Source organism: Physeter macrocephalus, chromosome 18 (assembly GCF_002837175.3).
Source record: "Physeter macrocephalus isolate SW-GA chromosome 18, ASM283717v5, whole genome shotgun sequence".
In the NCBI taxonomy this organism is placed as follows: Eukaryota; Metazoa; Chordata; class Mammalia; order Artiodactyla; family Physeteridae; genus Physeter; species Physeter macrocephalus.
The window spans coordinates 55845712-55870965 of NC_041231.1; the positions used below are offsets into that span (position 1 = coordinate 55845712).

Here is a 25254-nt window from a genome sequence, read left to right on the forward strand (position 1 = left end):
CGGGCCCAGCCGCTCCGCGGCATGTGGGATCCTCCCGGACTGGGGCACGAACCCATGTCCCCTGCATCAGCAGGCGGACTCTCAACCACTGCGCCACCAGGGAACCCCCTAGATTCATTTTAGAAAGAAAGTATCACATAACACAAAAAAATACAATAAAACTGACTGGAACTATTTTGTCTTGAAGAGGCAGCTAAGGAAGATTAGTGAAAAATAAGAAAGCGTGGATATTCTGAACCATGATTGGAAGGCCTTCTCTTCTGACCTTTTTTCCTGGTGGGGTGATAAATTTGTGATGGTTTGTCCATACTCTCTTCCCTGATCCTTAAGGCTGTAGAAGCTGATCAGATGGCTAGATCTGGATGGAACTAAAAATCCACAATAATATACCATAGTTTCCACAATAGATCAGTAGCCAAAAAAGTGTGCCAGAACAGTCTTTATTTATTTATTTTTTATTGTTGCGTTGGGTCTTTGTTGCGGCGCGCGGGCTTCTCATTGTCGTGGCTTCCCTTGTTGTAGAGCACGGGCTCTAGGCGTGCAGGCTTCAGTAGTTGTGGCACGTGGGCTGTCTCTCTTAATGTTCAGGATGTGTGTAGAGAGCATCCCATCCCGGAGGTCTGAGGCTCAGGCCGTCACAAGGTTTTGTTTATACATTTTAAAAATCCACGATGTATCCACTGTCCCTGAGTGAAATAAGCCCTGCCCCTGGGTTCATGTGAGGTTAAGGGAGCAAAGCTATCCCCAGGATCTCTGAGTTTTACCCACCTAAACTCTTCATCACTCAATCTCTTTCTCCAGCTCCCTATCCCACCAACGCTACATAAATACTGACACCTACTGTGTCAGCTAGGTATTCATGTTTTTTTTTTTTTTTTTTTTTTGCGGTACGCGGGCCTCTCACTGCTGTGGCCTCTCCCGTTGCGGAGCACAGGCTCCGGACGCGCAGGCTCAGCGGCCATGGCTCACGGGCCCAGCCGCTCCGCGGCATGTGGGATCCTCCCGGACTGGGGCACGAACCCATGTCCCCTGCATCAGCAGGCGGACTCTCAACCACTGCGCCACCAGGGAACCCCCTAGATTCATTTTAGAAAGAAAGTATCACATAACACAAAAAAATACAATAAAACTGACTGGAACTATTTTGTCTTGAAGAGGCAGCTAAGGAAGATTAGTGAAAAATAAGAAAGCGTGGATATTCTGAACCATGATTGGAAGGCCTTCTCTTCTGACCTTTTTTCCTGGTGGGGTGATAAATTTGTGATGGTTTCTCCATACTCTCTTCCCTGATCCTTAAGGCTGTAGAAGCTGATCAGATGGCTAGATCTGGATGGAACTAAAAATCCACAATAATATACCATAGTTTCCACAATAGATCAGTAGCCAAAAAAGTGTGCCAGAACAGTCTTTATTTATTTATTTTTTATTGTTGCGTTGGGTCTTTGTTGCGGCGCGCGGGCTTCTCATTGTCGTGGCTTCCCTTGTTGTAGAGCACGGGCTCTAGGCGTGCAGGCTTCAGTAGTTGTGGCACGTGGGCTCAGTAGTTGTGGCTTGCGGGCTCTAGAGCTCAGGCTCAGCAGTTGTGGCACATGGGCTTAGCTGCTCCGCGGCATGTGGGATCTTCCAGGGCCAGGGCTTGAACCCGTGTCCCGTGTATTGGCGGGCAGATTCTTAACCACTGCACCACCAGGGAAGCCCCCAGAACAGTCTTAATGTAAAATAATGATATGTAATTAAAGTATTTGCAATTTTATAGTGTCTTGGCAGTAGGAAGTGCACTCAAGAAATACGAGTTGCAGAACTCAGAAAAATAAATGGCACAGTTTCAGAAAAGTAAAGGGTTCATGGTGATTTTTAAAGTAGGCTTCTCTCTTTTTTTTTTTAGAAAGAAGGAAATTCTACCATTTTTAATGAATGAATGAATGAATGAATTTGGCTGCATCGGGTCTTAGCTGTGGCACGTGGGATTTCTGTTGCGGCGCTTGGGTTCAGTAGTTGCGGCACATGGGCTTAGTTGCCCTGCACGTGAGATCTTAGTTCCCTGACCAGGAACTGACCTGTGTCCCCTGCATTGGTAGGTGGATTCTTAACCACTGGACCACCAGGGAAGTCCTAAGTAGCCTTGCGTTGGGTCTTTGTTGCTGTGTGCAGGCTTTCTCTAGTTGCGGCGAGCGGGGGTTACTCTTCATTGCGGTATGCGAGCTTCTCATTGTGGTGGCTTCTCTTGTTGTGGAGCACGGGCCCTAGGCACGTGGGCTTCAGTAGCTGTGGTGTGTGGGCTCAGTAGCTGTGGCTCGCGGGCTCGAGAGCACAGGCTCAGTAGTTGTGGCACACGGGCTTAATTGCTCCGCGGCATGTGGGATCTTCCCAGACCAGGGATTGAACCCGTGGTCCCCTGCATTGGTAGGAGGATTCTTAACCACTGCGCCACCAGGGAAGTCCCTGAGTCTATGTTTTTTATCTAGCAAATCTTTTCTTATATATCATACACTGCCCAGGTAAACATAAACCTTGCATCTGCCAGAAGAGGTCTGAAACAACATGCATCAGATAATGAGGACAAAATGACCTCTTTGGCATCACCAATTTAATAATTAAATTGGTTCTGTTTATTAAAAAATGAATTTATTTTGGAAGGTACAAACTGCTCTGTTCAGCATCCCTTTTGTACTGAGTAAATAAATGTTACGAAATTTTATTTGGAGTTCATAATTTCTCCTGTTGGGATTTTCCTCAAGTGTATTTTGGGGTTGTTTTTACTGTCTTTTCGGTCACCTCAGGTTTTATTTTACTTTATTTTTCTCAGTCCTTTTTTTTTTTTTTCTTTTGGCCGTGCTGTGCGCAGCTTGCAGGATCTCAGTTTCCCATCTAGGGACTGAAACTGGGCCCTTGGTAGTGAAAGCACTGGACAGCCAGAGAGTTCCCCACCTCAGGTTTTAGAAAGAGGAGAAGCATAAAGATTAACAGATATTTATTTCTAGCAAATTCCCTATTAGTAGCACAGACTGTGAGTGTTCTGGTATCCACCAAGCTATGGCAACCAAGTCATCTTTACCATCGTTTAAAAGTTACAAATTTAGAACTTTCTAGAAAAAATGGGAGGAAAAAACCGTCAGAATGAAATCCATAGAAGAAAGACAATCCTAAAAGTACTATTTCTAAAAATAAGTAATTTTAAAAGAAAATGTTAAAACTTACTAAGGCCTCCAACACTGATTAAATTCATCACATTAAAAAGAATAAGCAATTTCTACAGATTCTTTTGTTTTAAAAAAGTATAAATTCTGCCTAGAGTTGTTTATCAGCTAATTTAAGAATCATCTAATAAGAACGCTGTCCCTTAAAAGGGACAATGAATTAAACCATTAAAGCCTCAAAGACAACATTCATCTCTTCCCCCAATGGCATACTCAAATCATAAACTACTTTAAGTATCAAGTGTGAAAACTGCCAGGCAAACACACCTCTTTAATCCCTTTATTTCCTGTAGTTGCTTTTCAGGAAGTGTTATCACCTATGGCAAGCATGCCAGGCAGAACCTCAGGATGCCATACCCCCCACCTCCACAGACCTGATGAGCCTGAGCCCGGCAACGGCGGGGGGGTAGGGGGTGGCTAGGAAATGGGGTGGTACAGACATCTGGTGATTCTGATACAACCTGTCTTTCCCCTACCTCCCACTGACCCCTCCCCACTTGAGATTCAAAAGGCTTTCACCAACTGCCATTTGGAGATAATCTAGGCATGGACACTAGTGTAAACTGGCCTATTTCTCACGGCCACTGTGGATGAACACGTGTCAGAGAGAAACAGCTTGGTAATCCACTAACATTTACTGAATCAAAAGTAAACCCTGCAGGCACTGGAGGAAGCACAGCATAATGCCGTTCTTTCCACACTCACTGTTATCAGCAGCCCTCCTTTAATCACCAGGCGCACACACCACTCTCACGCCAGCTGATGGTGTGGCCCCTGCCCCAGGAGCTCACAGACCACTGTTTCAACAGATATGACCTTCTTAATGGCTTCAACTTTTCAACGTGACTGCTGACACATGTTGCTGTGCTCACCAAGAGTCAGAAAGTGAACACATGACTTCATGAAACTAAATTTTGTCCAACTGATAAAGAACAGAAGACTATCTTTACAAATTCCCTGAGAGTTAAAAAGGGGAGGAGGTCTTTATGTTACCAAGTATTTATTGCTCTCTATGCAACAAGTGGGGGTGGGGTGTGGGTTCAGAAAGACAGAGACTCACCCCCTTATTGGCAGCAATGCAGCACTCAGCCAGCCGCAGCCAGAGGCGGGGGTTTGCATGGTAAACCTGAACAGCTTCAATCAGACACTCAAATGCAGCAAGAGGCCTTCCAATGTGAAGTAGCTGAATCCCACAGTTATACAGCAACTCATACCTCTTGTTGGTTAGTAATGTACACATGGGTCTTCCTGAAAATTTTTTGCCTGATGATAAAAAGCAGATGAGAATCATCAGATTTAAAATAACAGCTCCACTGAAAACATTTATTCCACTAAGTACTCAACTACTGCCTTTTTGACACCAATGACCCCAATCCCCAATTTGAAGTTGTAAACAGCTCTCACCACAATGATGATCTCCATCCCCAACCCCACAAATATCCTCCAGAGGCATCTCAGTTGTCTGTGCTTGTGGGGTCAGAGATGTGTCTTCTCATTACCAGCTCCTCAGGCAACAATGTTCCAGGAAGGCAAAGACCCACTCTCACTCCACTGAACCTTACACTACCTTTCCACACTTTTAGAGCCTGCAAGAAGATTCCACTCTTTTTCACTTTGAGTTCAGTTAGCCATGTTATCATTATGTGTTTTCTTAACCAGAAGCATTCAGTTAATCTTAGGGTGTTAGGGAACTTTACCATGGAAATAAAAAATTAATGTACTATACCTACAATGACTATTGTTCACTCACTTATTCTTTTTTTTAAAAATTAATTATTTATTTTTGGCTGCGTTGGGTCTTGGTTGCTGCACACGGGCTTTCCCTAGTAGTGGTGAGCAGGGGCTACTCTTCGTTGCGGTGTGCGGGTTTCTCACTGCGGTGGCTTCTCTTGTTGAGCACAGGCTCTAGGTGCGCGGACTCAGTTGTTATGGCTCGTGGGCTCAGCAGTTGTGGCTCGCGGGCTCTAGAGTGCAGGCTCAGTAGTTGCGGTGCACGGGCTTAGTTGCTCCACCGCATGTGGGATATTCCCGGACCAGGGATCGAACCTGTGTCCCCTGCATTGGCAGGCAGATTCTTAACCACTGCGTCACCAGGGAAGTCACACTCACTTATTCTAACTTTTGCAGGCCATAATAAAATGAGACTAGGGAATTCCCTGGCAGTCCAGTGGTTAGGACCTGGCACTTTCACTGTTGGGGCCCAGGTTTGATCCCTGGTTGGGGAACTAAGATCCCACAAGCCGAGTGGTGTGGCCACAAAAAAAAAAAAAAAAAAAAGAAAAACGAGACTGTGATTTTTGGGATACATTTTCCATCAATTAAATAGTTTTTAAAATATTTTAAAAAGCTGGACTTCCCTGGTGGTCCAGTGGTTAAGACTCTGAGCTCCCAATGCAGGGGGTCTGGGTTCGATCCCTAGGCAGGAAACTAGTTCCTGCATGCTGCAACTGAGAGCCCACACGAGGCAGCAAAGATCCCGTGTGCTGCAACTAAGACCAGGTGCAGCCAAATAAATAAATACATAAATATTTTAAAAAATAATAAATATTTTTAAAAAAATTAAAAATTTTAAAAAATATTTTAAAAAGCTAAATAATTGCCTGATTTTAAGCATTTCAGATCAAGGATCCACATCCTATGAATATAAAAGGAATAAACTCCAGGAATTTGCTTAAAGATTGTCAGGTGCTATCAACAGTATCACATTTGAAACCCTGAAAGGAAGCTAGTATAAAACTAGTTTGTCACAGTCAAGAAATCTCAGCAAAATATTTTGCTTTATAACATTACCATATGGGATCACTGACTTTCAAATCCATGAAAAAGTGAATGTAGCTTAAACTTCTTTAATTATTACCCAAAGGAGCAACATCTACTAAAAATCCCCAGAGTCAAATTTTTGGGCAGGATCAGTGTTAAATGTATGTAAGAACACATGGCATGCATTTTAACCAGATGCTTGCTCTTTAAAATCATATCTTCCTCAAGTAGTAAAATATAAACTGTCCCCCTTTAATGGGCTTACCTGGATCAGTGCTACCTGCACTGAGCTGTGCACAGACGTTGTCGTTCTCCTGCAGAGCCTTTTTAAAGTAGAAAATTCCCAAATTGTGCTTACTCATGGCAAAATGGATACAACCAAGATTATTCCAGAACATGCACCTCAAGCATTCACCTGAGAAAAACATACATAAGTTTATCCACAAATTTTATTGTTGATACACATCATACAAGAATCAGGCTTGGCGAGCAAGAGTTAATTATATATGCAATTCTCCTCAGCCCTTACAGAACAGTTTACAAGGCATTTGAAATTTAGGAAACATCTGAAAATTTTGTAAACTCCTTTTCTCTTAAAATCTCTTATTAAAGGTGATAAATCAATCCTGCATATTGATTTTGTTAGCCTGTTTAGTTTTTTTCTTCTGATTTAATTTTTAATAATCATAGGCAAATGATACAAAAATGCAAAGGACAAGAAGTATTTATTAGTAACATAATATGTATGCACTGCATCCACACAACAAAATATTATGTACAAACTGGAAGGAATGCACCAAGCTACAGAAACAGTCAAAATATGTTAAATGAAGAACAGCAAGTATATGTAAACAGGACATGTAAAATCCTGCTTTGGTTTGTTCAACTCTAAGTCTCCACTCTTCTTTCCGTTCACACTCCTTTAAATATGACTATGGCTGAGCATCTATCTTCCCATGTGTGTTGGGCATTTGTATTTCTTATCCTGTACACTTGCCTCTTCCTGCTCTTTACCCATTTAAAAAATTTGGTTACAGATGTTTTTCCTATTGGTTACCTGCTAGTGTTTATGTTATAGAAACCTTCTGTCACATCTGTTTCAATTACTTCCCTCCACTGCCAGTTTGTCATCTGTCTTGTGACTTGGTTCAGAGTGTGTGTGTATGCTTATGTTTTCAATCATAAAAAGTTTTACATTTTTATGTGGTCAAATTTAGTAATCTTTTCTAAACTGTATGGTTCTTAGATTTTGGATAATGTTTAATCGAGGCTTCCCCACCACAAAAATAAAATATTCATCCAAGTTTTCTTTTGCTGTTTTTATGATTTTTTTTTTTTTTTTTTTTTTTTTTTTGTGGTATGCGGGCCTCCCTCTGCTGTGGCCTCTCCCGTTGCGGAGCACAGGCTCCGGACGCGCAGGCTCAGCGGCCATGGCTCACGGGCCCAGCCGCTCCGCGGCACGTGGGATCCTCCCAGACCGGGGCGCGAACCCGGTTCCCCTGCATCGGCAGGCGGACGCGCAACCACTGCGCCACCAGGGAAGCCCTGTTTTTATGATTTTATTTTGGTGTAATGAAAGCAATCCAGGTTTTTCTAAATTGTTTCTTTTTCTAAATGGTTTCCCAAACATTCCAAAACAATTTACTAATAGTCTGTCTTTTCCTCAATGATATAAAACACCCAACTAGATTGATAAAATTAATAATCAGAATATTCATTCAATGCTAAAAACTAAAGGTTGGCCTCTGCTATATTTTAAAATTAAACAATGAGAATATTTAAGAAAGAAAAAAAAACTAGGCTGAGGAAAAAAGAGTAAGAAATACACTAATATGTTTTAAAGGAGGTTGCTTCTGGTGAGTGGCATTATGAACAATTTAGGAGAAATTCTATTCCCAAATCTTCTCTAATAAGCCTATTTTATCAGCAGCAAACACTGAATTTTATGTGTGGGAAGCAAATTAAAGATTTTAAAATTAAAATTATGAAAAATATCAATACATTAAAATATATAACTATATATAAAATCTATCCTATTAGATTATCATAACTGTTGATAATGTCCTGCTCCATTTTAAAGACTGACAATATCTGAAATTCTGAAATCTGTGTCAAGACAATTCTAAGTAAAACTTCTGCAATGTGTATTACCTTTTTAGTCTGAGAGACTGTTCCAGTTTGGGTGTTAGAAGGTCTCTGAGGGGAAACTATGACAATAAAAACATGAAAAATAAAAATTTAACAGAATCAGAAATGGGTACTCAGAACAAATGGAGTACCCAAGAGAATTATAATGGAAAAAACTGCCTTTCTCCATCCTCTATGACTCCACTGAACTGAAGGGGTAAATGCAGGAAGGTTTGAGTATGTTTGCATGTGTGTTCTGTGCATTGGTCTGAACAGAATCTCAAACAAAACAAACACTATATTCATCCTTTGCATTCTGAACTTGGTACAAAATATTTTCAATAGTTTAACCTTGGGGACTTCCCTGGTGGTCCAGTGGTTAAAGACTTTGCCTTCTAATGCAGGGGGTGTGGGTTCGATCCCTGGTTGGGGAGCTAAGATCCCACATGCCTCGTGGCCAAAAACCGAAACATAAAACAGAAGCAATATTCTAACAAACTCAATAGAGACTTTAATTAGATTTCTTTTTTAAAAAAAATTAATTAATTTATTTATTTATTTTTGGCTGTGTTGGGTCTTCGTTGCTATGTGCGGGCTTTCTCTAGTTGCGGCAAGCGAGGGGTACTCTTCATTGCGGTGCGCGGGCTTCTCATTGCGGTGGCTTCTCTTGTTGCAGAGCACAGGCTCTAGGGCACGCAGACTTCAGTAGTTGTGGCATGCGGGCTCAGCAGTTGTGGCACGCAGGCTCTAGAGCGCAGGCTCAATATTTGTGGCGCACGGGCTTAGCTGCTCTGCGGCATGTGGGATCTTCCCGGACTAAGGCTTGAACCCGTGTCCCCTGCATTGGCAGGCGGATTCTTAACCACTGCGCCACCAGGTAAGTCCCAATAGAGATTTTTTAAATGGTCCACATTAAAAAAAAATCTTAAAAAAAGAAATAGTTTAACCTCATTTCTTGAATAAACTGATTTTCCTTCCTCCCCATAAAACAGCAATGATATGAACTTAAATGACAGCTGCAAATTCTACCTTTCATTTTACTATCATATTATTCACTGCTTTTATGGGAGACAAGGGAAAAGTAAAAACATTATGATCTCATTTCCTTAAAAGGACTCATTTCACAAAGCAAAAGACCAAGGACCTTATACCCTGGACATAATTTCTAAGCTGATATTAAAACCAAAATGATAGAAAGAGCATATGAAGTGAAAGAAAAGTTAAATAAGAAGGGAGGCTTCTTTTAAAATGGAAATGAGTAATAAAATAAAATACCAGGAATTTTCTGAAGCAGCAATAATAAAACATTTTCATTTAAAAAATTAGCAAAAATCACTCTGAAGAGCAGTCTAGGGAAAAAAACACGGAACAAGGCATAAGAGTCAGGAAGAAAATACCAAAACTTCACAATTTTCTTTTACCTGTTTTCATGAATCCTGGATGCTCAGCAATGTTTGAACTATTCAACAGCTTCACAGCTTTTCGATAATTGCCTCTTAAGTACTCAAAATTGCTTTTAAGAAACAGGGAGGGTGCAGACTGTAAAGAAAACATAAGTTTCTTACAGTTTGTACTCAGATGCCTAATGTGAAATCAAAATCAGACTGCTGCACTGGCATGTGGTCAAGAGCATACATGAGTCACTTAAGCCATGGTCACAAAAACTATGGTCTCTGAGCTTTCCATCGCTCTCACAATCTAAAACAATGAAACCTGGCAGAGAGCACTTTACAAACTGAATTATTAAAGATCTACCTAAAAAAATACATACAACATATATGAGTAAGAATACAGTCTGCAAAATATCCACTGACCGCCTTCATCTATTACACTATTAATTAAAAGCCAATTTAACAGCAGAAACTAAGTCCTTCATTTTAATGGTTATTACAGAGACTGGTGATCTCCCTTATTTTTTAGGATATAAATACACCTCCATTAGAACCCAAAGAAGTACAAATAATCAAAACTTTTCCAAGTGGGGGAAAAAAGTGTCATTTTATGAATGGAAAAATTCCCTAACAGAATTCCTTATTTTCAAGGGCTAATCTTGCTGTTACAAAAATCATGCTTTAGATCACAGACCACCTTTTGCTTCTCCTAAAACTTCCTCCTGAAGTTTTCCCTGATTTGGGTATGACTAACAATTATTTATTTTCCTGTTTGTCTCTCCCCTCTGACTATGGCATCCTTTAAGGAAGGGAATCATGTCTTTTCTCCCAAAAATGGTTTGATAACGGCTGGCTGGCTACGTATACTTAAGCCTTTCCCTCTTAGCCTCAAGTCTACCCTTCAGGTCTAGGCTACAACTGTTCTCAAAAATCACTTGAGTAAAACTGACCCAGTGGCCAATCTGGATCCTGCCTGAGATTTCTAGAGTCAATTTTCCTGAACTATTCCTTCTATAAACCGTATCTCTTTATGATTTCACACTTTTAATTAACAGTTTTCCTAAACGTATCTGTCTCTTCCCTCTACTGTCTTTAAAAAAATTACTTATTAGTGGAGATGAAGGAGTAATTATAACTCAAGTACTCTGGCACTAATCAAACTGAAGGTATTGTCAAGCCAAAGATCATTTGGAAGGGGCAGGTTTGGGCTACAACCAAACTGTTTATCTTTAATAAATGTTTTGAGTATAATCTAAAAAAATCCTAAAGTGTCTAATAACAGTAAATGTTTAAGTGAATTGTGATAAACCACTCAAAGAATTCTGGACAGCTATTCAAAATGGTGGTTTTGAAGGCTATATACCAAAGGGAAATGCTTGTTATAATTTTAAGTGAGAAAAGTACGATGCTAAATTATAGACACAGTATGATCACTACTTCACAACTCAGTATAAAGGTTTACAGCTGGCACTATAATAGACTGTGATAAATTATTTAAAACTGATAATACCTATTGTCCAAATAAGAAAATTTAGGACATAAAAGCTGCTAATTGAAAAAAAAAGAGAAAACTCAAGAAGAAACTTACATTCCCAGCTGTGTTCATGACAGACTTGATTTCCCTTTTGCATGCCTTCAGGGACTTCATTTGGATATACGCTCTTACTTTATACTGTCAAAGGAAAAATGCTAGTATGTAGGAACTGTAGTGGATTTACAGATGCTGAAGCAATTTTACTTTCTAGTTAAGAAAATTAAACCCAATCTGTTCACAACAGCTATACCAGTTACTTGCAAAAGCGAGTTTAAAATTATCTTAAATAATCTATTTTTATTGTACTCTTGGAATATACTTTTAAAAACTAAAACATGGCAGGATGAAATTTATAACTAAGTTCCAAGCAGATATCCTATTAATTCTTAACTGCATATGGCTAACTAACAATGAATTTTAAAATTCTACAAACTGACTTTTATCATCCAATACATTCCAAGGCCATTTCTCTCAATTTTCTATACAGAAGTAAAAGAAATGACATTGCATTATCATCTTGAGCAAAATATATTTAGAAGGATAAATGTGCTTCTAAACTGTTAATACTTCAAAGCCAAATAAACATACATGCCTTGAGTTATTTACTGCTCTCAATGATCTATCACATTCTTCATCATTCATAACTATTAGTAAATACAAGTCATATATAACTTCTCTTAAAATTTATGCTACCTGATGTATCTTTGACTTCGCAGCTTCTATCAGAGCTCCACTTTCAGCTTTATGATTAGACCCATCTTTGTTGCTGTTATTACCAGTCTGTAAGGTGGTGAAACAAAGTTAACCAAAACTAAATATTTTTGACCATAATTGAAATCACTGATTTCCAAGTGAGCTAATCTGAATCACCTAGAGAACATTTTCAAAATTCTGAATCCCAGGTCCCAGAGATTCAGGTTTAATTGTTTGGAGTGGGTCACAGATGTAGAGAACAAACTTATGGTTACCAAGCAGGGAACGGGGGTGGGACGAATTGGGAGACTGGGATTGACATATATACACCACTATATATATAATAGATAACTAATGAGAACCTACTGTTTAGCACAGGGAACGCTACTCAGTGCTCTGTGGTGACCTAAATGGGAAGGAAATCTAAAAAAGAGCAGATATATGTACACGTATAACTGATTCACTTTACGGTACAGCAGAAACTAACACAACATTGTAAAGCAACTATACTCCAATAAAAATTAAAAAAAAAAAGTTTGGACTGGGTGACAAGAAACTCTACTTATAAGAAGCTCATAGTTTAGTATAGTGATGGGCTAGGTTTAAAAAGCCTGGATATTGGACTTCCCTGGTGGCACAGTGGTTAAGAATCTGCCTGCCAATGCAGGGGACACAGGTTCGATCCCTGGTCTGGGAAGATCCCACATGCGGTGGAGCAACTAAGCCCGTGTGCCACAACTGCTGAGCCTGTGCTCTAGAGTCTGTGTGCCACAACTACTGAAGCCCACACGCTCTAGAGCCCGTGCTCCGCAACAAAAGAAGCCACCTCAGCGAGAAGCCCGAGCACGAGCAACGAAGAGTAGCCCCCGCTCGCCGCAACTGGAGAAAGCCCAAGCGCAGCAACGAAGACCCCATGCAGCCAAAAATAAATAAATAAATTTATTAAAAAAAAAAAAAAGCCTGGATATTACTTGGTCAGAACTCAGATTGTCTTTCTACAACCCACAATAGATCATGTCATTCCCTCTTTAAAACCTTTCTCTGGTGACTTCCCTGCTGGTCCAGTGGCTAAGACTCCACGCTCCCAATGCAGGGTGCCTGGGTTCGATCCCTGGTCAGGGAACTATATCCCACATGCTACAACTAGGAATTCGCACGCAGCAACGAAGATCATGCGTGCCGCAACTAAGACCCGGTGCAGCCGAATAAGTAAATAAATTAAAAAACAAAACAAAACAAAACTTTCTCTGGTATCAACACTGCCAACAACATCATACCCTAAATACCTAGCAAAGCATTCAAAGTCCTTCACGATCTGACCCATATTTGAGCTGCCAATCTCACCCCAATGATCTCCATCACATCCCTCAGGTACTCCCCAGGTCAGACTACCAGAAATCCCTCCCACACACCACTCTCACTCCTTCTGTACTCTCTACTCTGCCAGGATGGTCATCCTGCACCATCTTTCCTCTTCTGACGTGTTGAACTGTTACATCTTTCAAGGCTCAAATCAAACATCCAAACTGCTCTGAAACGTTCCCTAACCTCCTTCCTCCTTGTCACGAACAGATTTTGCTCCATCTTTCTCTTCCCACAGACGTGAGTTCCTTGAAAAACAACAACTGCAGTGTTTTCATTTTTGTCACCTTAGTACCACCTCATAGAGCACACAGCATCTGCTGAAATGAGTTATATTTCATCAACTATTAAAAGTACTGAATATAAAAACGAAATATTTTACTACACAACAGTGTTTGGGAATAATGCTAAGATTATTTAACTGAACTCTCAGATATACACACTTGTAAAAAGTAACGCTAAATGTTTATTTTTAAACCTCAAGAACTTATACAGCCAGAAAGAAATGTATTGATAATCTGTTTTCTACAAACACTCCTTTTTCAACAAAGAAGCAGGAAGAGGAAGAAAGAAGGATCATCCCTTGGTGGCCAGAAGCACAAGCAAAATGAAAAACACAAGAACGAAGATGTATTCTTAATTTACACCAAGTGTCTCCAGAACGTGGTGAAGCTTAATTGTCATAAATATGTCCTCTTTCTAAAGAACTTTAATGATGAAATTTTCCCAGATTATGGAATTTTGTTGTCTTCATTCTAATCTTCACATTCTGTAAAACTAATATCTCACATATGAAAAGATGTGAACATATATCCTTGGTCATTAGGGAAATCAAAACTATTATGAGGTACTACTTCATACCCATTAGGATGGCTACAATTTTTAAAAGACAGGTAAGGGCTAGCGAGAATGTGGAGAAACTGGAACCCTGAAAAGTTGCTGGTAGGAATATAAAATAGTGCAGCTACTTTGGAAAACAGTCTGGTAGTTCCTCCGAAAGTTAAACATAGAGTTACCAAATGATCCAGCAATTCCACTCTTAAATACATACCCAAGAGAATTGAAAACATATGCCCCCACAAAAATTTGTACATCAGTGTTCATAGCAGCATTACTTATAACAGCCAAAAGAGGAAAACAACCCAACATTCATCAGCTGATGAATGGATTAAAAAATGTGGCATATCCACATAACGGAATATTATTTGGCCATAAAAAGGAATGAAATACATGAAAAAGGAATGCTACAGGCTACACATGGTAAACTGAAAATAATATACCAGAGGCCAATCACAAAAGGTCACATAGTATATGACTGCATTTATATGAAACGTCCACAAGAGGCAAATCCACAGAGATAGATAAGTAAACTGGTGGTGGCCAGAGGCTGAGGGAAGGAGGGAAAGGGAATCACTGCTAACAGGTACAGGGTTTCTTTCCGGAGTGATGAAATTATATAGTGGTAATGGCTGCACAATTTTGTGAGCATACTAAAAACCACTGAATGGTACACTTTAAAACGATAAATTTTGTGTATGTAAATTATATTTTAATAAAGCTGTTAAAACAATATTTAATAACCATAAATATTAATCATACTTTACATTTTAGTCTGATCACCTCAGAACACTCACCTCATTCTTTCCATTTTTGTTATTGTTGCCCTGTGAAATCATTTTTTCTAGAACAGCAAGAAGATGTAAAGCTTTCTCAGCTTGGTAGGTTAATATATACAGGTCTACGAGCAAAAAACACACTGCTTGGGCAAATTTTTCTTCTGGGGGAAAAAAACATGAAAAGAAAAGTCACAATCCAAAGTGAAGCAAGTATCTCAGACCATTCCCCACAGAAAAAGCTCTAAAAAGCAAAGCCTGAGTCTTGACTTAAAGGAATGTTTATTACCTAGAGCTGTGGATGGAAGCGACAATGTCATTCTATTAGGCATCTAATATCAGGGCCTCTCATATCAAGGATTCTACTGTCTGAAATTCCTTTGGCAAAATATCTACCAAATACCAGCACATGAAATGAGGAGTATTACTTTAGGTGGAAGGAAACCCTAGTTCCAGTGCCTGCTTGGCTACTTAATAGATGTGCAGCCTCTGCACATCACTGAACTACTTAGACCTCAGCTGGCTGACCTGTAAAACGGGGAGAATACTTCACATGCCTGAAGGCAGGGGGTGGACCAGGCGATCCCCTGAGGTTCCTTCTAACTCTAAAAAGGCCTGTGACTCTAGGAAAAAGACTTCCTTTCTAGGCACAGAGATGGGGAAAAGAAACAGGGTGATTATAGACACAAAAGAAACAAGGTGTGGACTGGAGTATACCAGAAAATTGAAACAGCCAAGAGGAAAATATAAAGACAAAAACTTCAAAGGAAGAAGAGCCCAGCGAAGAGAGGAGGGTTAATCTGGTATATGACATAACACTATTTTCCTTTCCTTTCAAAAGAGAAGATAAATGGAAAGGGTCTAAAAGAAGGCTGCTATAATCAAGAACTGAACATTTCAAAAGCCCTTAAGAGCCTCCTAACAAGTCTTCCTGATTCCATTCTTGCTCTTACACAGTGGCCAGAGTAGAATCCATTTAGAACTAAAGTCAGTGCAGTTGATGTGCAAAGGTTACACGTCTCCAAGGGCTGCCCACCACACCTGAAAAAGTGAGCCCTTCCCTAGGCTACAGTGCTAGCCCTGTGCTCCCACCTTGCTCCAGTCACCACGGCGCTCCTGCTGTTCCTCACCTGCCAGGACCACGCTCGCCTCAGGGCCTCCGCACACACTACTACTACCTCTGGCTGTGATGCTTTCCCCCAGCTGCATGGCTCACCGCTTCTCTTCATTCAAGCCGCTCTCAAATAGTGCCTTATCCCAGGCCTTCCTCAGTTACCTTACCTAAAAATAGCATCCCCAGTCAAGCCTCTTACCCAATTTTAGCCTTTCTTTGCAGTATTTAACTACCTCGCCATATGTATTTACCGTATTGCCTCTCTCTGCCATTAGAACATAAGCTTAATGAGGGTAAAGACTTTCTCTATTTCATTCACTGTATTATCTTCAGACCCTAGAACAGTGTCTGCTCCATAGGGTACGCTCAATAAATTTATGTTGTATGAAGAGCCAAGTAATAAAGTTAAAAAAAAAAAAAGCTTTTCAAAGAAGGAGGAAAAGTGGATCTAAAAACTGACTAGTGGTTGCTGTATTCTGCTCAGCCATAGTAAAGATGAACATCATTTCATTAACTGTTCTGGAAATTCTGAAAACCAGCTTTCTAGCAAAAGCACATCTGTGCCATCCTAGAAGTATAACTGATTTCCAGCTTTACAGGGGAAAGGAACTGGTCCCTAGTCACACAATCCTTCACCACTGATGTCTCCTGCCTAGTCTGTCAGTCACTGCATCCTCAGGGCTGAAGGGCAGAAGAGCACCCGGAAAAGGCCTCACTGGAGCCACAGTGAGAGCTCTCCAGCCAGCCGTCAGCACAAGGGACCCTGGAACCTCCCCAAAGCACCAGAGCAAGTACAGACCACTACCTGTTCTGTGGTGACCATAACAGCAATAAGGGGTTTATAAATCAGGAATTCGCCCCAGTGTTTTGAATTTAAAAGAAAGGAGCCATGGAGAAAAAGACAATTGAAATCTGATTGCTTGCAGGCTGGAAACCAACGGCCCTCTCAAACATTTCCTGGGTCCAGCTTTGCTGCTTTATTTGCTCCCTCTTCTTTCTTTGCCCTTACTTGTCTTACTACTCTCACTTGAGGTTAGTAATTGTAAGCTAGTAAACAAAAAAGCTAATTGTGTTCTATACTATCTACTCTATGATTAACCACAAAAATTTCAATTAGGCAATATACAAAATAAAATACTACATTGTCCCCTAACATTCCAAAACACTCCTTCATTAATACACTACTCAAGAAAGAAAGGATCAGGTACACTGAGGTGGTGTTTAAACATCAAAGAAAAAAAAAAATCAGTAAATCTTTTCAATTAGAAATAGCATTTCTAACAGTTATCATCAAAAACTGGGGTGGGGGTAACAGTGGGATATTAAAGAAAAACCTGGATTCATCGAAAAGTGATACAATTTTTATTTTTTCTAACCATTAAGAAAACTCAACACAGCTTTTTTTCTTTCTTTAAACACTCACATGTAATTGTGATTCAGGTTATTATCTAGATAAAAGTATCAGAGACCTTCACAGGTATGAGAAGATAGGCAAATTTCTGATTTGACAGATAACATACCAAAAGGTTCTATGAACTGATAAAGTTTTTCACCAACGGATATGGCTTCTGTATACTGTCGGACATGATACAGGATGACTGCTTGATTGTAATACAACATACTGTTTTCAACATCATCTAATCCATCCATTTCTTCAACAGCCGAGTGCACCTATTAAACGATCAACAGGGATTATGTTCTAACAGTACGAAAGAGCAAAAGTGAAAGAATCTAAATGAATAAACAGGAACACAGGCCAACATTTCTTACTCTAAAATTTTTCACATTTTTAATAGGACCTCTAGCGGGCCTCTCACTGTTGTGGCCTCTCCCGTCGCGGAGCACAGGCTCCGGACGCGCAGGCACAGCGGCCATGGCTCACGGGCCTAGCCGCTCCGCGGCATGTGGGATCTTCCCAGACCGGGCACGAACCCGCGTCCCCTGCATCAGCAGGCAGACTCTCAACCACTGTGCCACCAGGGAAGCCCGGACCTCTAGATTTTAATTACTCTCACATACTAAAAGTTATTTCATTCATATAAAATTCTGCTAAGTAAAACATGCTGATGGGACTTTATAAAGTACCTCGCCCAAGGCAAGGCGAGTCTCTTCCTTGCCACTGTGAAGGTATCCTCAATGCTTTCTAAAAGCCAAAAAGCCAGTGTGGCTTCTGAGTTGGATTCCCACTTTCCAGCCTCACGTAGCAAGAGGCTACATAGGGAATGGACAAAACTCAAAATGACCTTTCCTATGAGGATGTTATGCGGTACATATACATAAGCTTGATTCCATTTTGTAAAAACCAAAGTAAATTTAAACATTAACAAATAATACTATTTAACTATGTGCCAGGCCTGCTACATTAAACCCTTTACAGAGAATACCTCATTTAATTCTTCTCATACCTCAAGGACATAGATATTATCATTTCCTTTTTATAAATAAGGAAACAAGTGAAAAAAAGCTTAATTATCTTGCCTAAGGTCATATGGCTAGAAAGTATATTTTCTGATTTTCCTATTATGTTCAGGTTTTATTCTCACAATTAAAAAAAATATTTTTCAAAATAATGAACAACAAAAATACACTTTGTCACACATGGTGGTGAAAATTGGCTTTTAATGGCTTTACTAGAACCCTAACATCCACATCTGATACCAAAAGAAGAAAAGTCACAACACTTAGCATTTTAAAGCTAATGACTATCTGTATACCCACTTTCTGTAATAGGCTTTTAAATTTTTATCAAGTTTTATAACCATTCTGTAATTCCATGGAACACATTAAAATGGAATTCTACCTGTATTAAAATTTATCTTTCTTTGCTACCACAAAGACTGCAGTAAATTACTAAGGAATGTTAAGTAATTAATTCTAAGACTGACATTTTCCTAAATTAAGCAGTGGAATTTTGACATACAGTTGGCCCTCTGTATCCACAGGTTCCACATCTGTGGATTCAGCCAACCACAGATTGAAAACACTTGGGGGAAAAAATTCCATAAAGTTCCTAAAAGCAAAATTTGAATTTGCTGTGCGCTGGCAACTATTTACATAGCATTTACATTGTATCAGGAATTATAAATAATCTAGAGATGATTTAAAGTATACAGGAAGATAGGAAGAGATGCATGTAGGTTATATCAAAATATTATGCCATTTTATATAAGGGATTTGAACTGTGGATTTTGCTACCACGGGTTGGGGGGGGGCGTCCCTGGAATCAAACCCCCGTGGACCTCCAGGTTCGACTGTACAGGGACTTAACAACCTTGGTCTAGCTAATGATAAGAAACAGAAAGTCCATGATACATAGTGATTTGTAATCAGACTTCTGCAGATTTCAATCACCCATGTGGTGAGCCTGACAGGAGGGTTCAATTGTTAACAATTGGTCCTAGCTAGCTAATAGCATGTGCATCTCAATGAGTTTGGGGTCTTTATAATTTTCACTTATCAAGTCTCTATCTTCAAGTGATTAAAAATAGTCTCTTTAAATAGAGAAAACTCAATTTCCAAAGAAAGATAACACTTCTAGGTAGTTATGCAATGAAGAGAGAATAAGCTACCAAAGGGATAATTCTCAGCCAGAAAAAGGGGTTTTGGACGAATTAAGGAGTTTTGGTTTCAGCAAAGGTTGAACTTATGATATGAATAACTTTGCCACATTTTCTATGATTCACCAAAATAATCTAGTAATTGCTCCAGCCGGAACAAAAACTACTCACTAAATGAGATAAAAAGTCACTGAAAGTGGAATAGATTGACAAGGTGTGTCACTATGCCCAGAACACATGTGACTGAACAGAAGTATGATTTAGAGAAAGCAAGGAGACACAAGCACAAACACTTGTAGGAAGCTCAAGAGAGTTGGAAGGCACTGTGTGTGTGTGTGTGTGTGTGTGTGTGTGTGTGTGTGTGTGTTACTGAACCAATCTTATTAAGAATAAAGGCTGGGACTTCCCTGGTGGTTCAGTGGTTAAGAATCCGCCTGCCAATCGGGTTTGATCCCTGGTCCAGGAAGATCCCACATGCCGCAAAGCAACTAAGCCCATGTGCCGCGACTACTGAGGCCACATGCCTAGAGCCCGTGCACCACAACAAGAGAAGCCACCGCAATGAGAAGCCCGCACACCACAACAAAGAGTAGCCCCAGCCTGGTGCAACTGGAGAAAGCCCACAAGCAGCAACGAAGACCCAACGCAGCCAAAAATTAAATTAAAAAAAAAAAAGAATAAAGGCTGATGAAAGGATTTCAAAAAACAGTTGTCTTGGCTTAACAGGAAGTTTGAAGGAGACTCTTATTCTTTTTTTAAAATTAATTAATTATTTTATTTATTTTTGGACGCACTGGGTCTCCATTGCTGCGCGCAGGGCTACTCTTCGTTGCGGTGCATGGGCTTCTCATTGTGGTGGCTTCTCTTATAGTGGAGCATGGGCTCTAGGTGCATGGGCTTCAGTAGTTGTAGCACACAGGCTTAGTAGTTGTGGCTCTTGGGCTCTAGAGAGCAGGCTCAGTAGTTGTGGCACATGGGCTTAGTTGCTCTGTGGGATGTGGGATCTTCCTGGACCAGAGCTCGAACCCGTGTCCCCTACACTGGCAGGTGGATTCTTAACCACTGTGCCACCAGGGAAGTCCCCAGGAGCCTCTTATTCTAAAAAAAGTTTTCAGGATGAACTTGTACTCAAAGCCCAAATTAATGTTCCCTGCAAGAAACTGTCTATGGGGTTGTAGGGCACAAGTACTAGACATCAGCAAACATCATCTTTCCTTTGATTCTGGAGCTCCAGATAAATCATGGTTAATAAGACTAGAGCAATGATGTAATGTGATGACATATACATTTACAAAGACTGAGGCAGTTATGAGAACAGGCTCAAGAGTCAGAAGGTCTGGTTCAAATCCTGCTTCTCCCCTTCCTAGCTGTAAAAATTAAAATTAGTAGGCTCTCTAAACCTCAATTTAAAATTGAGATAGGGGACTTCCCTGGTGGTCCAGTGGTTAAGAATCAGCCTTCCAGTGCAAGGGAAACGGGTTCGATCCCTGGTCGGGGAACTAAGATCCCACATGCCGAGGGGCAACTAAGACCTCACGCTGCAACTACTGAGGCAGCATGCTCTGGAGCCTGTGCACCACAACTAGAGAGCCCATGTGCTGCAAGTAGAAAGCCTGTGCACCGCAAGGAAAGATCCCACATACTGCAACAAAGATCCTGAATGCCACAACTAAGACCCAATGCAGCCAAATAAATAAATAAAATATAAAAAAAATTAAAAATTGAGATAACAAATACCTACCACAAGGGTTGAATGTGAGGATTATACGAGATATGACATAAAAAGCATTTAATATGAAATATGGAATCAAGTAATAACCATTTAATAAATGTTGGCTATTATTTTCCTTTTCATTGATGAATTTTAATAGGGTTGAAAAATTACTTTACTCCTATAAAGTCATGGAGAGCCTGAAGGGGTCTCTTATTTCTAACCATGTCACATTTTAGGTGATGCTTTCACAGTATGGTGGTACTCATGAATCCAGGATGGGGGCTCAAAAAGGTCTCAAGACCTGGTACAGCATGAAACAGTAACTAAAAACACAAACAGAACTGGGTTCATGTAGCTCTTATTACTTAAAAGCTTTGTGTCTTTCGACAATTTATCCAACCATCTGTACCTCAGCTTTCCCATCTGTAAAATGAGAAAAAATATAGTAGCTACTTCACAGGGCTACTGGGAGGAATAAGTGAGATGTCCTATACGAGGATCTTAGTTATGTAAGGTCTTGTTACACAGTAAGCACTAAAGGTCTGCTATTAGCCATCTTGAATATCAAAGGTCTACCCTTGTGATGCTGTTATGCCCAATGACCAAGGCAAGTCCCAAACCATATATAAATCAGAATATCTTCTATTTGATCAGTTAATCATCTCCTAATCCAAAATGCTAAAACAGTTTGACATTATTATTAATAATCAGATCTTTGCAGTTATAAATAAGATAAAATCTCGGCAGCTACTCTTCTCCTATATTTCTATTTTAATTCTTTCTCAAAACTCCAAAGCTCATTCAAATTTTGTGTATTAGCTTATTCTGTTCAAGTTCAAAACCCCATAGAAGGACTTCCCTGGTGGCGTAGCGGTTAAGAATCCACCTGCCAATGCCGGGGACATGGGTTCGAGCCCTTGTCTGGGAAGATCGCACATGCCGCGGAGCAACTAAGCCCGTGCACCACAACTACTGAGCCTGCATTCTAGAGCCCGCAAGCCACTACTACTGAGCCCATGTGCCACAACTACTGAAGCCTGAGCGCCTAGAGCCTGTGCTCCACAACAAGAGAAGCCATGACAATGAGAAGAAGCCTGCGCACCACAACAAAGAGTAGCCCCCGCTCGCCCCAACTACAGAAAGCCTGTGCGCAGCAACGAAGACCCAACGCAGCCAAAAACAAAAACCAATAGAAAATAAAATCACACAGCATACCTTTCATTTCCTGGAATAAGAATTTTATACAAATAAAATTAATACCAACAAATTTTTTTTTTTTTTGTGGTAACGCGGGCCTCTCACTGTTGTGGCCTCTCCTGTCGCGGAGCACAGGCTCCGGACGCGCAGGCTCAGCAGCCATGGCTCACGGGCCTAGCTGCTCCGCGGCATGTGGGATCCTCCCGGACCGGGGCATGAACCTGTGTCCCCTGCATCGGCAGGTGGACTCTAAACCACTGCACCACCAGGGAAGCCCCCAACAGATGTTTTATATTAGAAATTATGCTATTAATATCAGATAGGAAGTCAAATTAATTTTACTTAACTAATTTCACAATCTAGAGAGCACCACAATATTTTTATAATGAAATTCATTTATGTATCACCTGATTCTTCAGCTGGTTAAGTGTCTGTCTTAAACTATCTGTTGTTGTCTGGTTACTTTTGAAAAACTCAGCTACTGCTGTATTCAAAATTATTTTATAATCGTCTTTGTTTATATCTTGTAGGCAGGCAAGATGTTGCAGACAGACATCATAATTTCCAGCCTAAAACAAAAACACACAAACAAAATTACATACCAACTTAAAGAACTATACATTCATTTCCAAATATATTTCATTGATCTTTATTTAAAAATTCTTACAAAGACAGATATTATTCCCCTAAATATACTAATTAAAGTCACTAGTTGAAGTAAGAGTCATGCCAATTAAGAAACTGTGATATGTCAATTATATCTCAATAAAACTGAAAAAAAATAGTGGATATTTATTTCCTAAGAATGAAACTCTAACAGTGATACATGTGCATTATATCTACAAGACACACACACATATACGGGTATGTAATATACCTATATATAATATATATTATAATCAGATATATATTAGTACATATTGCTAGCAAGGTATAACAGCCAAGGCTAGCCAACAAAGGTAATAAGATTAATTACTCAAAATTTTAATTTCTAGTATACTTGGAATACCCAAGTATCAAGTTCTTCCACTTACATGTATGTAACTTGATAATCAAATAATGTTTTCTTTCATATCGTTTAATGTCAGAAAAGTTAGTTTTGACAATAAACTTCTGGGGTTCCATTTTAAAGTACAGTCAAGGAAGAGAACTGAAGAGAGTAGTAAAATGAAAAGACTGACTCACATATTTACAAATTTAAATTTAAGAGACTTAAAAACAACATTATGACAGTTAAAATATGTTTATGGAAACACAAAAATTTGGGAATGGCTCAAATTACTTCCATTCCTTTCACCATATTTAAACTCTAAAATTAAAAAAAAAAATTTTAAACCTAAACCTACTCTATAAACTTAAAACTCTTGAATTAGTACAGAACAAAAATTATAAATTAAAAAATTCACTGTGAAAATATTCATGCTTGACAGTTACCAAAAATGGAACAGATTAAGCGAAACCACTTCTTACTGTGAAAGCCTGGAAAGCACTGGTGGACAACTCCTTCTCTTGATCAGTGATCCCAGAGGACTGACCTGTCCCTTCATGTTTCTCTGCTCCCTGATCTGCAAACACACAAGTTTTATAGTTCTTTAGAAATAATAGTAAATGCAGTGAATGTGTCCCTAGTTTTCTTAATTGTCTTCTTTCTAATGAAATTGCCAAAGTTAGACCTGTCTCAACCACAATGGCTATTAGTGTCATAAGTAAGGAAGAAGCCATTCCTTCGAAAACTTAAGAAATGTTTCCTTTTGCTGTGGAAATCCTTATGTAAGGATTACAGCTCTGTCAGGTCATTCAGGCTGAGACTATTGTGTTCTCTTAAAAATATTAGATCTGTCCCCCAGCCATATACCAAAAATCCCACATATTCAAGAAAATATGCCAGGCCCTGCAGACACAAGGAGATTATAAATACATGTACAATGCCTTCAAAAAGTTTATAAACCATTTGGAACACAGCAACATTTAACAATGAGAAAACTACATTGATAAGAACTCATAGGTAATTTCCAGGCAAAGAAATCCAAAAGCCAAGATTAATACATTTAAAAAGCTTCCTTGGGACTTTCCTGGTGGTCCAGTGGTTAAGAAACTGCCTTCCAATGCAGGGGACGCGGGTTCAATCCCTGGTTGGGGAACTAAGATCTCACATGCCGCAGGGCAACTAAGCCCGCACCCCACAACTAGAGAGCCCGTACGCTGCAACTACTGAACCCACGTGCTCTGGAGCCCGCGTGCCACAACTAGAGAAGCCTGCGCGCCACAACTAGAGAGAAGCCCATGCGCCCAACGAACAGCCCGTGCACCACAATGAAAAGATCCTGTATGCTGCAACTAAGACCTGACACAGCCGAAAAAAAAATTTTTTTAAAAAGCTTCCTTAACGGAACTGTCCATGTACATTCTAATATTCACAATTGCTACCCAATTTACTCTTTTAAAAATTAGATTTTTTTAATTAAAAAAATAAACATAAAAATCTCAGCTGAACCAAGTCTTAACCTACTCAAGGACAACACCTGTTGGGTCTGAGCGTAAACTGGTTAAGACCTCCTGGTAAGGAATTGCCAATACCTGTCTATGTACATAGCCTTGACCAAACAATCCCACTTCTAGGTATTCACTCTACAAATACACAAAGATGCTTACTGCAGCACTATTTATAAAAGTGAATGTCTAGAAATAACACAACTAGAGATATCCTTAAATATCCCTCAGTTAAGAAATTGCTAATTATATATTCCAATTTTTAAAAAATTACTGGGCTTCCCTGGTGGTGCAGTGGTTGGGAGTCTGCCTGCCGATGCAGGGGACATGGGTTTCTGCCCCGGTCCAGGAGGATCCTGCATGCCGCGTAGTGGCTGGGCCCATGGGCCATGGCTGCTGGGCCTGCGCATCTGGAGCCTGTGCTCTGCGATGGGAGAGGCCACAGCAGTGAGAGGCCCGTGTACCACAAAAAAAAAAAAAAAAAAGAAAAAAGAAAAAAAAATTG

At 40.0% G+C, this 25254-nt stretch overlaps 1 protein-coding gene across 2 annotated transcripts in view; it reads right to left on the minus strand.

The window, feature by feature from the left end:
* Positions 1-25254, minus strand: part of CNOT10 (CCR4-NOT transcription complex subunit 10) — a 69007-nt gene that overhangs the window by 29807 nt on the left and 13946 nt on the right. For both annotated transcript variants that reach the window (XM_024116525.3, XM_007125246.4), the window contains exons 2-10: positions 23730-23824; positions 22667-22828; positions 17312-17462; positions 14699-14841; positions 11703-11789; positions 11064-11147; positions 9506-9623; positions 6223-6372; positions 4258-4460 (exon numbers count right to left, since the gene is read on the minus strand). In XM_024116525.3, coding sequence (XP_023972293.1) covers positions 4258-4460; positions 6223-6372; positions 9506-9623; positions 11064-11147; positions 11703-11789; positions 14699-14841; positions 17312-17462; positions 22667-22828; positions 23730-23824 — 1193 coding nt within the window. The remainder of the gene's footprint in view (positions 1-4257; positions 4461-6222; positions 6373-9505; positions 9624-11063; positions 11148-11702; positions 11790-14698; positions 14842-17311; positions 17463-22666; positions 22829-23729; positions 23825-25254) is intronic.